Below are 14221 nucleotides of genomic sequence, written 5' to 3' on the forward strand. Positions count from 1 at the left end.
TGCCAACATACTGACTCAAATCTCTAGCCACTTTTAATAATAAAAAATTGGATTCAATAAATGTATCACTTGGCACTTTAAACATTGTCACTTTATATAATGATTACATACCCTACATTACTCATCTCATTTGTATATACTGTACTCTATACCATCTACTGCATCTTGCCTATGCCGCACGGCCATCGCTCATCCATATATTTCTATGTACATATTCTTATTCATCTCTTTACACTTGTGTGTACAAGGTAGTTGTTGTGAAATTGTTAGATTACTTGTTAGATATTACTGCACTGTCAGAACTAGAAACACAAGCATTTCGCAACACTCGCGTTAACATCTGCTAACCATGTGTATGTAATCAATAAAATTAGATTTGATTTGAAATTAATCTGCTGATGACAAGACTCTTAGTATTGAACAATATAGACTGTTCTGTTTTGTCATTCTATGTTACCTGCCAACAGGAAAGTAGTGAACCCTCGACTCCAACATTTCTGGTGTTAAAACTGAACCATGTTTCCACTATTCACCTGAGTCACATCATGACAGTGTTTTATACACTGCTCAAAAAAATAAAGGGAACACTTAAACAACACAATGTAACTCCAAGTCAATCACACTTCTGTGAAACCAAACTGTCCACTTAGGAAGCAACACTGATTGACAATAAATTTCACATGCTGTTGTGCAAATGGAATAGACAAAAGGTGGAAATTATAGGCAATTAGCAAGACACCCCCCAAAACAGGAGTGATTCTGCAGGTGGTGACCACATACCACTTCTCAGTTCCTATGCTTCCTGGCTGATGTTTTGGTCACTTTTGAATGCTGGCGGTGCTCTCACTCTAGTGGTAGCATGAGACGGAGTCTACAACCCACACAAGTGGCTCAGGTAGTGCAGTTCATCCAGGATGGCACATCAATGTGAACTGTGGCAAAAAGGTTTGCTGTGTCTGTCAGCGTAGTGTCCAGAGCATGCAGGCGCTACCAGGAGACAGGCCAGTACATCAGGAGACGTGAAGGAGGCCGTAGGAGGGCAACAACCCAGCAGCAGGACCGGTACCGCCGCCTTTGTGCAAGGAGGTGCACTGCCAGCGCCCTGCAAAATGACCTCCAGCAGGCCACAAATGTGCATGTGTCTGCTCAAACGGTCAGAAACAGACTCCTTGAGGGTGGTATGAGGGCCCGACGTCCACAGGTGGGGGTTGTGCTTACAGCCCAACACCGTGCAGGACGTTTGGCATTTGCCAGAGAACACCAGGATTGGCAAATTCGCCACTGGCGCCCTGTGCTCTTCACAGATGAAAGCAGGTTCGCAACTGAGCACATGAGCACATGTGACAGACGTGACAGAGTCTGGAGACGCCGTGGAGAACGTTCTGCTGCCTGCAACATCCTCCAGCATGACCGGTTTGGCGATGGGTCAGTCATGGTGTGTGGTGGCATTTCTTTGTGGGGCCGCACAGCCCTCCATGTGCTCGCCAGAGGTAGCCTGACTGCCATTAGGTACCGAGATGAGATCCTCAGACCCCTTGTGAGACCATATGCTGACACATGCACATTTATGGCCTGCTGGAGGTCATTTTGCAGGGCTCTGGCAGTGCACCTCCTTGCACTAAGGCGGAGGTAGTGGTCCTGCTGCTGGGTTGTTGCCCTCCTACGGCCTCCTCCACGTCTCCTGATGTACTGGTCTGTCTCCTGGTAGCGCCTGCATGCTCTGGACACTACGCTGACAGACACAGCAAACCTTTTTGCCACAGTTCGCATTGATGTGCCATCCTAGATGAACTGCACTACCTGAGCCACTTGTGTGGGTTGTAGACTCCGTCTCATGCTTCCACTAAAGTGAGAGCACCGCCAGCATTCAAAAGTGACCAAAACATCAGCCAGGAAGCATAGGAACTGAGAAGTGGTCTGTGGTCACCACCTGCAGAATCACTCCTGTTTTGGGGGGTGTCTTGCTAATTGCCTATAATTTCCACCTTTTGTCTATTCCATTTGCACAACAGCATGTGAAATTTATTGTCAATCAGTGTTGCTTCCTAAGTGGACAGTTTGATTTCACAGAAGTGTGATTGATTTGGAGTTACATTGTGTTGTTTAAGTGTTCCCTTTATTTTTTTGAGCAGTGTATGTTGATGGACTGAACTTTGGTTACTCCATGTCATTATGTCATACTCCAGCCAATCATTGAGAGACCAGCAAGCTGTCTGTCTCACCTCTAACTTGTGATTTATGGCAGATAGAGAGACCCACAGTGAAACCTTAGCTTTAGCCACAGAGGCCCGAGCTCATGTTGGAGTAGACTGGGTGGGTTATGGTCAGCTAACTATGCTTGCTGAGTCAAACATGGTTGCACCCAGGATAATAGTCATCTGGCTTTCAAAATGCATCTGGGTCCAAGCATATAACAAAGAAAATGTAAATGCCAATTACTGTAGGTCCTTGTTTGTTCACTGTCACACGTGACTATAACATGAAGGACAGAAACTTTCCTGTAGCAAGATAAATTAGACAGAGTTGATTTGAAAAGGATATTTAATGTATGCACTTAATTTCTCCTCACTAGATTGTATTAACAAACTGTACAATACTGATAAGCAGAGCCTGATGGGACAAAACGGAGATATGTACGGACTGAGATATGATTACGGCATTTGTACGTTTATTGAAACATTTATAGTAGTTTTGATTACCTTCACATTTATGCAATCCTTGATAATGACATTTCTCTGAATTGTGGATGACATTTGTCATTTTGATCGAACACTGAACAGCAGTTAAACCTTTACAAGGAGAGCAGTTAAATGAGAGAGGATGTCTTTTGTACATTGTGAATATTTGTAATGAAATTGTAATGTTATATACAAAACAGGTGTTAGTCTTACAAAGCATCGAATGTTCAAGCTAATACTAATTCAAGTTTCTGCCATCGTAGTGAATTATGCAGTTCTACCATCCTAGTTCCTTAGTTATACATTTGAAAAATTAATGGTATAGAAGTCCTGGTATTGGTGACCTCCAGTATCAGTCCTGTTCCCGTGGCAGTGGCCCGTTCACCATACCTGCTTCCCAACGCTGCCACAGAGGAGTTTTTTGGCCGCCTGCTTTGTAAACCTTGGGCTCCTGGAGAGATAACGCAGGACACAGGAAATGGATTTAGCTAGTCTGATTAGCAGGTTAGGTTTTCTTACATGTCAGTCAATCTCCATTTAGCCACACACAGAACTTGAATATAACCACATCCCTTGTCAGATGTCAAACATTATAGGCCAGTTACTTCTGAAAATAAATGTTGAGGTCAGCTTTGCAAGCGTAAATACACCGCTTCTAAACTGAACTACTGTTTCATTGCTAGCAGAGACAGACATACAGTATAATTGCAATCAAAGCTTGTGAGTGAATGACATGTTGTGGTCCTGTCACAGGGAGGATACTTCTAGGAAAGTAGAGCTGTACCTGTGTTTGTCCAGGGTTCTCCCTAGCACTCTTAGGATTGGGAGGAGGCCAGGTCCGATCCAACTTCCCCTTGGATTGTCGGCCATCAACTGCAGAGAGGCAGGATAAGGAATAAGGAAATGGGATAAGGAAATGATTTACAGACTGATCAAGCAGGCTCCAAAACACTGCTAAATAAAAATACAAACTCCTTCTAGACTCTGTACCATTTGAAAATGTATCCATTGCAGTTACAATAATTAATATTGTAATTCCTCCGATGGCTATTTTTGGAACTAGTTCATTTTATTTGAATCATGCTAGAAGTCAAAGTCAATGATCTGGTCCCCCCCAGACCCCTAATATCAATTGTCACAGGTCACAGCCATATATATATATATATATATATATATATATATATATATATATATATATATATATATATATATATATATATATATATATATATATATATATATATATATATATATATATATATATATATATATATATATATGTATATATATCCCCATGTCCACAAGTTTATCAATCTAGAATATACACTCATATGATTCTACATTACATGACAGGAATAAGCTGTGACTGCACTGTGCTCACAGAACCCTAACCCTTTGCTGTCCCCCAAGACATATCTGCCATCTCAAACATGCAGATGCCCAGAACACCCTTGATCTGAACTTCCTGGCCATTGTACTGCTGTGGTAACTTTGGTTACATCCTACAAAGTCCCCCTGTGGCATGTACTGCTGATTCAGATAAGTGTTAGGGCAGAGTGATCTTGCCCTAACCCCTGGTGACAGGGATGACACTAAGTTGACGACAATACTGTGCCCATAATAACATTATCTGATGCTAATGCAAATTGGCAGACATTAAAGTGCTTGGGCTGAGATGAATGTGTGCTGTGGAATGAATGAACTGGCTTATCCACTTGCCTTCAGCTAGGTGTGTTTATAATACGTTGATGCAACACCATATCATGATGGTACAAACAAATAGTTTTTGCAAAAATTCTAACATGTGACTCTCCCCCTCACTTTGCCCCAATTCAAACACGAAGGAATTCTACATGTAATACAGGACATGTCCACTGACCTGATGCTGTGAAAGAGGAGGATGAGGGAATGAGTGTGGTAGGTGAGTCTGGGCTGTGGTCCTCTGTGCCGTCTGGCCTGCCCCCACTGACTCCTGCCTCTCCATACAGACTACACCTCTGCCTGCGCAGCTCCTCCTCCCTCTCCCTGGCTTCCCGGATGTCTTTCTCCACCTCCGGCTTCATGGCCAGTGAGGGACGCAGCTTAAAGAAGGGGTTCTCCCTGGGGATGTCAGAGCCCTCGTCCTCATCCCCTGGCTGTTCTCCCCTCACCTCATCCGTGGCCTCCTCCTCTGTAGAGACAGTGCCCCCTATACTTAGGCAGTCTAGGCTTCTGTAGAGGCGCTGGGCTCCTCTTTCTCGGTTCGGATAGTGGGCTATGATTGTGTCGTCACTTTCCAAAATAACCACCTTCCTCGCTGCTCTTTTACCGGCAGGTTGGTTCTCTGCACTTGGGTTTTGGCCTGAGCTAGCATCCTTTTGGCCCTTTAAGTCAAACATCTGGTGGGAGTGGGCTCTTGAGATAGGGTAGCCTTTGAAAGAGACAAGCTCCATGCTACGCGTCCTCTCCAGCACAGAGGGGTAGACATGACCTCTCATCCCCAGGCCTGCTGTGGTGGGGGGTCTCCTGTGCCTGGTGGGTCCTTCTGCATTGCCTTGTTGGAAGGCTTCAAACAGCAGCTTCCTCTCCCTCATCTGGCGTACTGTTCCCTTGCTGTAGACTCCAGGGATCTTCCCCATGTTCACCAGGACAAGCTCCCTCTGGATCTCCTGGCTGATTTCCTTCTGCATCTTCTTCTCTGAGAACTGCCAGTCAGCGCCCTGCCCCGGCCCTGCCTTAGAGGACAGTGTCTTAGCCAGTAGGGGAGTCTTCATCAGGGGGATGTCTACCACCTCCTGACCTTCCTGGGTGTTTGACATGCATCTGGACCGCCGCAGGCTCTGCTCCCTCTCAGCAGATCGCCGGATCTCCCTCTCGATGGGAGTCTCTTTCTGGGGTGGGGGAGCCTTGTTGTCTATGATGGGGGCTGTGGTCGTGTGGATCTCGTTTGTGCTGACAGGGGAGAAGTCAGTGGACACCCCGCTGTCACTCTGGTCATCGTCACTGCATTCCATCTCAATCCTGACCATAGGTTGGACACTGAGATGGGCAGAAGGACGAGACTGGACCTCCTCCGCTTTCTCTCCTGCCACTGTTTCAATATCTTCTTTCTCTGGAATCTCTGTGTCTTCCTCACTTACCGCTGCACTCTCTTCCACCTCAACAGTCTGTACTCTCTCTCCCTGCTCTCTCTCGTCACCGCTTCCCTCACTCTCTTCTTCCTCTTCCTTCCTACACTCAATTCTCTCTTCCTCCTGGTAGCCTGTATCCTGATTGGTTGTCTTCATGGCTACCTGGTGTGAGGGCGGAGGCTCCTGTGGCACCTGTTGTCCGTCCTGTCTCTGTTGCACCAGATGCAGGCGATGCAGCAGCTGCTCCCCCTGCTGGATGTCTTCAGATACTGTCAGGCTGCCAGCCTCCTGCTGCTCCTGCTGCTCAGAGGCAGGTGACTGAGGCGTGGGCACTGATACCTGCTCTCTGGATAAGCCTCTTGAAATAGATAGGTGAGGCTGGAGGCACTGGACGTCACTGCTAGCACTGTCTCTCCTGACCCACTCGTCTTTGGTCATGTCGTAGTCTAGTGATCTACCATCGACCATGTCCTCAACATCATTGTTACTCTCGTCTGAATGTTCTGGCTCTATGATGGTCCCTTCATGGGTTGGATGACTATTGTTGTCAAGGCAGTGCTCTGGCTCAGACTCTCTTGTCTGTGATGATGGGACAGGATCTGTCTCCTTCAGAATGCTGGCTTCCATGTTCGGATGTGGCTGCTCAGGGCTACTGGCACCCACTGCTTTATATTCGTCTGTTGTTGGTGACGTGGCAGAGCCAGGTCTTCCAGTCAGCATTGTGATATCCACAGATCCTCCCTTCTTCGGTTCAGTCAGCTGCTCCTCTTCCACTGTTACTGTAGCCTTGTCCATGACTGGAGTGCTGCTAGGCTGCTCAGATTGGACTCCATCTAAGCTCCTGGGATTTTCTTTAGCCTCTGTGACGCTTATGGCCCCAACATTGGGCTCCATAGTGCTGCCCTCTTCTGGACAAGAGGGGTCTTTGCATGGTGGGGGAAGGATGAAGACGTCGTCATCTTCCTCCATCCTATCGGGGTGGCCTACGCTGACCAAAGGGGGAGGTGGTATGGCAGCCTGCCAGGCCTCACAGGGCTTTTCCCCAGAAGTCAGGGAGGAGTTGTCTTTGGTCATATCTGTGTCCTCTGCCGGTTTACAGCCAACCTCCATCCAGAGACCACAATCCTCCTGGGAGACTGGACTCTTAGGAGATCGGGGGCTGACCATGGGCTCTGTTTCCATAGTGATGGGGTATAACTTCACACCTGTTAATATTTTATTTTTCTCCTTTCACTGTCTTTGGTTTCAGTCTCACAATCTGAAAAATATGTTAATGACTTTGCAATTAGAGGCATGTTATTTGAGCCCCTTCAAAAAACATACACCACAAGGCTTAGTTGGTCTACCATTCAGTAAACCAAATAGTTATGAAATGTGTTGAAGTCTTTCAAGTGTGTACTAAAAATGTCAATTTTTATAACAATGTCGTAGATGTCAGGTTTTACCAGCAGAAATAGGACAATAAAGTAAATGTTTGTGAATCTGCTGTTGCCCAAGTTTCTTTTGAGGACTGCTGTCAGATCAGTTGAAAGAAAGGTTGACTGTCATTATGCCAGCTTTGGCCTGGCATAATGTGACTTTATGGGAATTGATTACAGTATGAGAGTTTCACATCACTAAAACATGGAACTTGGATTTTATAAATATATACTCACAAATTGCAACTTCACCTTTTAAGCTTTAAAATGAAGGACATGATCTGAAAGTTGTAGTGCATTCTGTTCTCTCACCTGATATAGTTACTAGCTGACACTACAATGGTGATGCAGTTGACCTGAGCAGAGTTCTGCTTACTAGGGGGAAGAGTAATCAGCTTTTCACTGTCTGGCACATCCACTATGCATCTGCTACAGGAGCCTCCTTCACAGCCTTTTCCTCCAGAGCCATATCACTTTCAGCCTTAAGCTCAAAACATTGACTTCATGACAACATACTCATTTATTCTCCAGCCAATTTAGAGAGCTCTACCTGTGAGAACCAGTAAACCACATTATGAAAATTCATGTCTACTGTCTGTCGTTTGCATGAATGTCTCCAGACACCACACCTGTTAAAATGACACCAGATTTTTTACTATGCATAATGGCAAACTGATCAGAACTGTCATTGTCATTGAGGTTGTGCAGTTCTGTCCCTTATCATGTCTAATTACCAATGCTCCCATGTAATCTACAGATGCATGATCTTAATTTTAAGAGTTTGCTACAGCAGGAAAAAAAATCATGCAGCAGCAGGAAATGTGAATTATTGTGTGGATTATAATTAAATGCCATTTTTGTAGGGGTTGATAAAAATTTTGTTAGGGCAAATCAAGTCTGAAATTTCAAAATGGAAATTACAAACTTTTAAAAACACTACAAGTTTGTGTTTTCTGTAGTGCAGGAAAATCCTTAGCAAACAAAAGAGTGATGAAATTAAATTCCTACGTCTGTAGTCACCTCAGGTGCAGGTGAGATTTATATGTCTATATTTACCCTCAGGCTTATAGCCATACTCCAGCCCTGGATTATCAAAAAGCCAGCCACACAATGCATGAAGTGATTGCATCGCAACACAACATATTAATGATATTTCATGAGCTTATCTCCTCCATTAAGGGGAAGTCAACCAAACATTTCTCAGTGATACAAATACAAGCTCTTCCTTGAAAACCACAATTAATTATACATTTTACCTCCTGAAATATCAAATATCCTGAAATCTCAAATATTTAAAGCCTTTATGTGGGAATAAACTGTAGGCTGTATATATATATATTTTAAAATAAAACTAGACGCTTGTTTCAAGAGTATGAGCTGTTACTTCGTGATCAATAATAACAGCCATAGTGTTCTAAACCATTATTATTAGTTTATGAAAACTAAATGGGTTATGGAAATAAAATGTAAATTAATCATATGCATCTGTGAGTGCTATTAATGACAAAATGTTGGTAACTAACAGTATAATATCAGAATACGGCAAGGTACTGTAAAATGAATAATAAGAAAGAGACCCACCTGTTTGCAGTGTCGTGGCTGTGTCCAGGCTTCTGTCTGAATGATGCTGCTAGGCTGCTGCTGAGACCCGTGAGAGGTGAGACTGCCTGTCACTCAAACGGCGAAGGGGCTGAAGCTCATTCACTAGAACTCAAATTGCTACAGAGCTGGCCCACGTGGGGAACATTTTAGGGAAAATGGCATAGCACATCTTCCAGAAAAATAGTATCTCTTTTATACTAGGGATTTCAAGGCTAATTGTGGTAAGACAGTAATTCTGCTCATATATTAAGTATGTATGAACTACACATTGACACATCCAGCCCAAAGCGAGAGGTAAAAAAAAATACTTAATAGTCGCCAAAGTTCCGTAGCGTGTCTTTAATGGTATGTCACAGCTCATTTGTAATAAAGAGTCCTATACATGAACTTCCTGACAGGAACGTTGCTACTGCTAATCAAAAGGAAAGAACGAGACAAACAAAAATCTTAAGAATATGAAATATATTGTGTTTTGATAATCACACACACATTCCATTTTTTTTTTATCCACCTTCATTAAAACTTCTCTAGGATAGGGGGCAGCATTTTCACGCTTGGATGAAAAGTGTGCCCAGAGTAAACTGCCTCCTACTCAGTCCCAGATGCTAATATATGCATATTATTATTAGTATTGGATAGAAAACACTCGAAAGTTTCTAAAACTGTTTGAATCATGTCTGTGACTATAACAGAACTTATTTGGCAGGCAAAACCCCGAGGACAAACCATTCAGATGTTTTTTGGAGGTCACTCTCTTTTTAATGGGTTTTCATTGGGAATCCAGATTTCGAACGGACCTTCCTGCAGTTCCTATCGCTTCCACTGGATGTCAACAGTCTTTAGAAATTGGTTGAGGTTTTTCCTTTGAGAAATGAAGAAGTAGCCCTGTTCAGAATGAGGCTCCAGTGAAGTGTACTGTTAGTTAGAGGCGCGTGACCAGAAAGCATGCTACAAATTGTTTTCCTCCGGTATTGAACACAGATCATCCCGTCTTCAATTTTATCGATTATTTACGTTAAAAATACCTAAAGTTGTATTACAAAAGTAGTTTGAACTGTTTGGACAAAGCTTACAGGTAACTTTTGAGATATTTTGTAGTCACGTTGTGCAAGTTGGAACCAGTGTTTTTCTGGATCAAACACGCCAGAAAAATTGACATTTTGGACATATATCGACGGAATTAATCGAACAAAAGGACCATTTGTGATGTTTATGGGACATATTGGAGTGCCAACAGAAGAAGCTCGTCAAAGATAAGGCATGAATTATATCTTTATTTCTGCGTTTTGTGTCGCGCCGGGAGGGTTGAAATATGATGGTCTGTGATTGTTAGCTGGGGTGCTATCCTCAGATAATAGCATTGTTTGCTTTCGCCGTAAAGCATTTTTTAAATCTGACACGTTGGCTGGATTCACAACAAGTGTAGCTTTAATTTGGTATATTGAATGTGTGATTTCATGAAAGTTTAATTTTTAGAGTAATTTATTTGAATTTGGCGCTCTGCATTTTCACTGGATGTTGGCCAGGTGGGACACTACTGTCCCACATATCCCAGAGAGGTTTTAATAGACATGGCTAAATCAAAATTCAACTATCAAACACACTTACACATACAAATCGCACTGAATAAATGTAATGACAACCAACCCTTCTTTAACAGACTGTTTTGGTCACTGACGGAATATAGTATCATATTCATAACCATTACATTTGTATTACTGATGAGGACACTCTAAAAGTAGAGAACAAAAGGGTTATTTGCCATTGAAATTGAAATAGGCACATCAGGCATTTCTGAGATTAATATTTAAAAATCTATTTCCAAAAAGAAACAAATCAGTGGTTGTTCTATTCTTCATCTTTGGTTCATTCCTAGAGGACATAATGCTGAGTACTTTTTTTGGGCTGATACAACCAATCACAAAGGCAGAGGAGCGGGAGATGAGTGCTGCTGGGATTTTGGCAGTAAAACCTAGTTGCATTACTGAACTGTGTCCAGCAGGAGGCAGAAGGGCTTTGTAACAGTCACACTGGAGTCTGTTCACAGAGCTGTTTGAAGAGAGGAGGATAACAGTAAACACTCCATGACACAAGCCATGTGGGACTGTAGTCTCAGAGTATACCAGTGACATTTTAGAGGAGGAGCAAAGGCACGCTTCTCTGGAGCACATCCTGTGCAATTTAGACAATGTTGTAGATTTAGGCCACGCATACAGACCATTCATCATGAGTGGCATAGCTTAGAGGAATGGGGGGGTGATGCTCTATCATGTGCAGAATCACATGATAGAGCAGCACTTGGTATTGTGTTTGGATGCCCTCTTTCCTGTTTCCTCGGCTCTGTAACGTGGGGTTGGTCTGGGGTGATCATCCTCATGTCCCAGATCCTCAACCTCTTCCTGAGTGTAGCCCAGGATGACAGGTGGGACAGGGCCCTCCACAAAGACAACTAATCCACTCACGTCCTCCTCATCATCCTCATGCACCACAGCCTCAACCTCTTGCTCAGTGTAGCCCAGGAAGGGTTCAGTCTCAGACCCAAGAACCGGAGACTGAAGAACAATCTCCTCCTCACCCGCGTCAGAAATGATCACCCTCTCCACCTCCACCAACTCTCTATCATTCTCATGGCCCAGACCCTCGCTCTTTGACTTTACCTCAGTGTAGCCCAGGAAGGTCAGTGTGACAGTGCCCTCCACAAGGTCTACTCCTGTCTCCTTGTCCATCTCATCATCCTCATAGCCCAGATCCTCAACCTTTTCCTCAGTGTAGCCCAGGTCGGTCGGTCGGATAGGGCCCTCCACAGTTTCCACCACTCCTATTTCTATCTCCTCGTCCATCTCATCATTCTCATGCCCCACAACCTCAACCTCTTCCTCAGTGTAGCCCAGGGTTGTAGGTGTGGCAGGGTCCTCCACATTGTCCACCTCCTCTTCCATCCCACCACCAACCTCTATCTTCTCCTCTGCCTTCTTTTGTGGTACAACTGGGATCTCATCCAGCAGCACTTGCATCCCGACATTGTTGATGACACTAAGGAGCTGTCCCAGCTCCTCAGCAGAAGGCTGCCCCTCTGCCCCGCCGACGTGGTGGACGCTCTTCCTGCTGTCATTGAACACCGTCTCCCCCAAGGCCCTGGGTGCTCCAGACACGGGCACCACAGACCTGATCTTGGTGACCCCTGTCTTTGAATCCCTCTCCACCTGCACTGCAACCATCCCCAGCACTGAAACACAGAGGGATAAATTATCCAGGGCAATATAACAGTCAAGTCACTATATTTGGAACCATGGTCAGAGCATGGATTACCTGGGCTATAGAAACTTAAAACATTAATGTTATATTCTACCCATACCACTACTCAAATACTATCAATTTAGCCTTTCCCCTAAAGGATGGCCTACATTACCAGTAGGTGAAGGGCGAGGAGGCACATTTTTGTGGCATATGTCAGAGCCCTCTTTGCTAATGTCAGCCTGCACAACATGAGTAAACAACACAAGGTCAATGTCCAGGCTCACAGTGCACAACCCAGTACCCTTTCCACTCTCCATAGCCCCCAGCATGCATAAGAAATGTACCAAGAGAAACAAAGTGGGCTAAATATAACTATCGCCTGCATTATGCTCCAGCCCTTCAACCCAGCCAGCCACATTGTTAAGCCATACCCTGGAGGCAAAACCCAGCCACAGGAACAGATATTGAGAAAAATATGGAGAGAAATATGGTTTCCCTCATAGTGAAGGTATGTATAGATTTTAACTGTGGCTGGGCCCGTCCCAAATCAAAGGTGTGGATGATGATGAGCACTATCACATTTCTGTGGTGGAATCCTCCCCAAACAGTACCTGATCGACCTTCCAGTCCATTCTCATGGAGAACCCTCTCCATTACTGGCCCAGGGAGCTGACCCCCAGCAGCTCTGATGATGTCTTAAAGATAAAGATACAGTGAGCTAATTCAAAACCATTGTACTTTCCATATACAAATGCTAATGTGCTGCGCGACAATCATGCGTTTGAGTTATATCATATCAATTATAAAACAATCACAGCTGTGGCTTCATTCTGTCACCCTGATTACATTAGTGTCAGTCAGAAAGAGATGAAAGAACAGTCACATGCAGGATGGTCTAAGAGAAAGTGAGAACAAACGAGATATCCAGGCCTAGGGCTAAAGGACCTTGCAGGTGAAGCTTACCTTGTATCCCACCCTCTTCAATGTCAGCCTATGGGGAAACAGAGGAGACCATTTTAAGTGGAACCCCTGGTCCAATCGCTCCTAGAGTCACTGTCTCCTCCAAACACTTTCCTCTTCATCCCTGATCTCTCCCAGGCCCTGCGCACTGCCATAAATATGTCACAGTAACCATTAGAGCAGCGTGGCGCTGGGCTCAGCTCCGTCACACCATGAGTGCTAGAGATGAATACACACAGAACTTCCTTACCAAGTGTTAGTGTGAGCTAAATATGGACCATACATGAACCTGAATGTAAAAGTTCAAGTAATGGCCAGTATATTATATACACTGAGTGTGCAAAACACACCTGCTTTTTCCATGACACAGACTGACCAGGTGAATCCAGGTGAAAGTTCTGATCCCTTATTGATGTCACCTTTTCTAAACTAGCCATGGATGGAGATAAGGATTTGGACTTGTGGTTTTACTTAATTCTCCGTACTGGACAATGATATAACGGCGATTCTGATCCAACCATAAATTCATACATTGTTGTGCCCCTGAACTGAGGATGGAAGTTCAATATGTAGCTAGACGTAGTAGGCTAATGTTAACTAGGTAACGTTGCCCATGAAAGGAAGTTGGGCTAGCGAGCAAGCATTTTAGCCAGGTAGCCTAGGACAACAAAAACTACAAGTGTGTACTGTATGACAGAGTGATAGCCTGTTTCGTCAACAGGAAAGAGAGGAGGATGGCATTGGCGTTTCTGTCTAAGTAGGGCGAGTCAACATGTTTTTTCCACTTATGCGCACACACACACACACACACATACACATTGGTACCATGGACAGCCACATCATGTTTGGCGTATGTTGATTGGACTAAATATTTTTTGGTATCTTTTAGTTGTCACTGTATTAGATTAAGCAGAGGTGATTTGATGATGTTGAAATGTTGAAATGGTTTCAAATTGAGTTGAAATTGTGCTGGAATAGTGGAGGCAGTTCCTGTTTTCATTGCGACTTGCAGTAACTCTCCGTGGTTCTAAATCAATAGTTGTTTAGCAGTCCGAAAATGTCGGAAACATTAACTTTCTTCACCATGCTGTAGGTCATGTAACTGTTTGTTACATGCAATATGCTTTGTGGACTTTACCGGACAGAGATTACTCTCCGGTTTTGTGATGAAACAAAGGTGTGGTTGAATTTTTCTGCCACTGTATCATCTTATTGT

General features: G+C 44.1%; 2 protein-coding genes across 2 annotated transcripts in view; both read right to left on the reverse strand.

Annotated features, from left to right (window-relative positions):
* Positions 1-2523: 2523 nt before the first annotated feature.
* LOC129832753 (titin homolog) lies at positions 2524-7043 on the reverse strand. The gene is made up of 3 exons (XM_055896753.1): positions 4558-7043; positions 3463-3551; positions 2524-3129 (listed from the first exon to the last, which is right to left on the reverse strand). Exons 1-3 carry the CDS (start codon positions 6968-6970, stop codon positions 3031-3033), a joined length of 2601 nt encoding a protein of 866 aa, XP_055752728.1. The 5' UTR covers positions 6971-7043; the 3' UTR covers positions 2524-3030.
* Positions 7044-9255: 2212 nt separating this feature from the next.
* The window catches only part of LOC129833364 (paralemmin-1-like), a 29239-nt gene continuing 24273 nt past the window's right edge, over positions 9256-14221 (reverse strand). The window contains exons 6-8 of the mRNA XM_055897910.1: positions 13009-13036; positions 12657-12740; positions 9256-12034 (exon numbers count right to left, since the gene is read on the reverse strand). Coding sequence (XP_055753885.1) covers positions 11088-12034; positions 12657-12740; positions 13009-13036 — 1059 coding nt within the window. The 3' untranslated portion in view covers positions 9256-11087. The remainder of the gene's footprint in view (positions 12035-12656; positions 12741-13008; positions 13037-14221) is intronic.

Source organism: Salvelinus fontinalis, chromosome 34 (genome assembly GCF_029448725.1).
Source record: "Salvelinus fontinalis isolate EN_2023a chromosome 34, ASM2944872v1, whole genome shotgun sequence".
NCBI lineage: Eukaryota > Metazoa > Chordata > Actinopteri > Salmoniformes > Salmonidae > Salvelinus > Salvelinus fontinalis.

Bases quoted from the DNA above. Each gene is read 5' to 3' on its own strand.
- LOC129832753 (XM_055896753.1), bottom strand. From the start codon at position 6,970: ATGGAAACAGAGCCCATGGTCAGCCCCCGATCTCCTAAGAGTCCAGTC. The intron at 3,552-4,557 runs GTCAGTGGACAT...GCCTCTCTGCAG, and splicing joins CTCCTCTTTCACAGCATCAG to TTGATGGCCGACAATCCAAG. The intron at 3,130-3,462 runs GTACAGCTCTAC...TTATCTCTCCAG, and splicing joins AGAACCCTGGACAAACACAG to GAGCCCAAGGTTTACAAAGC.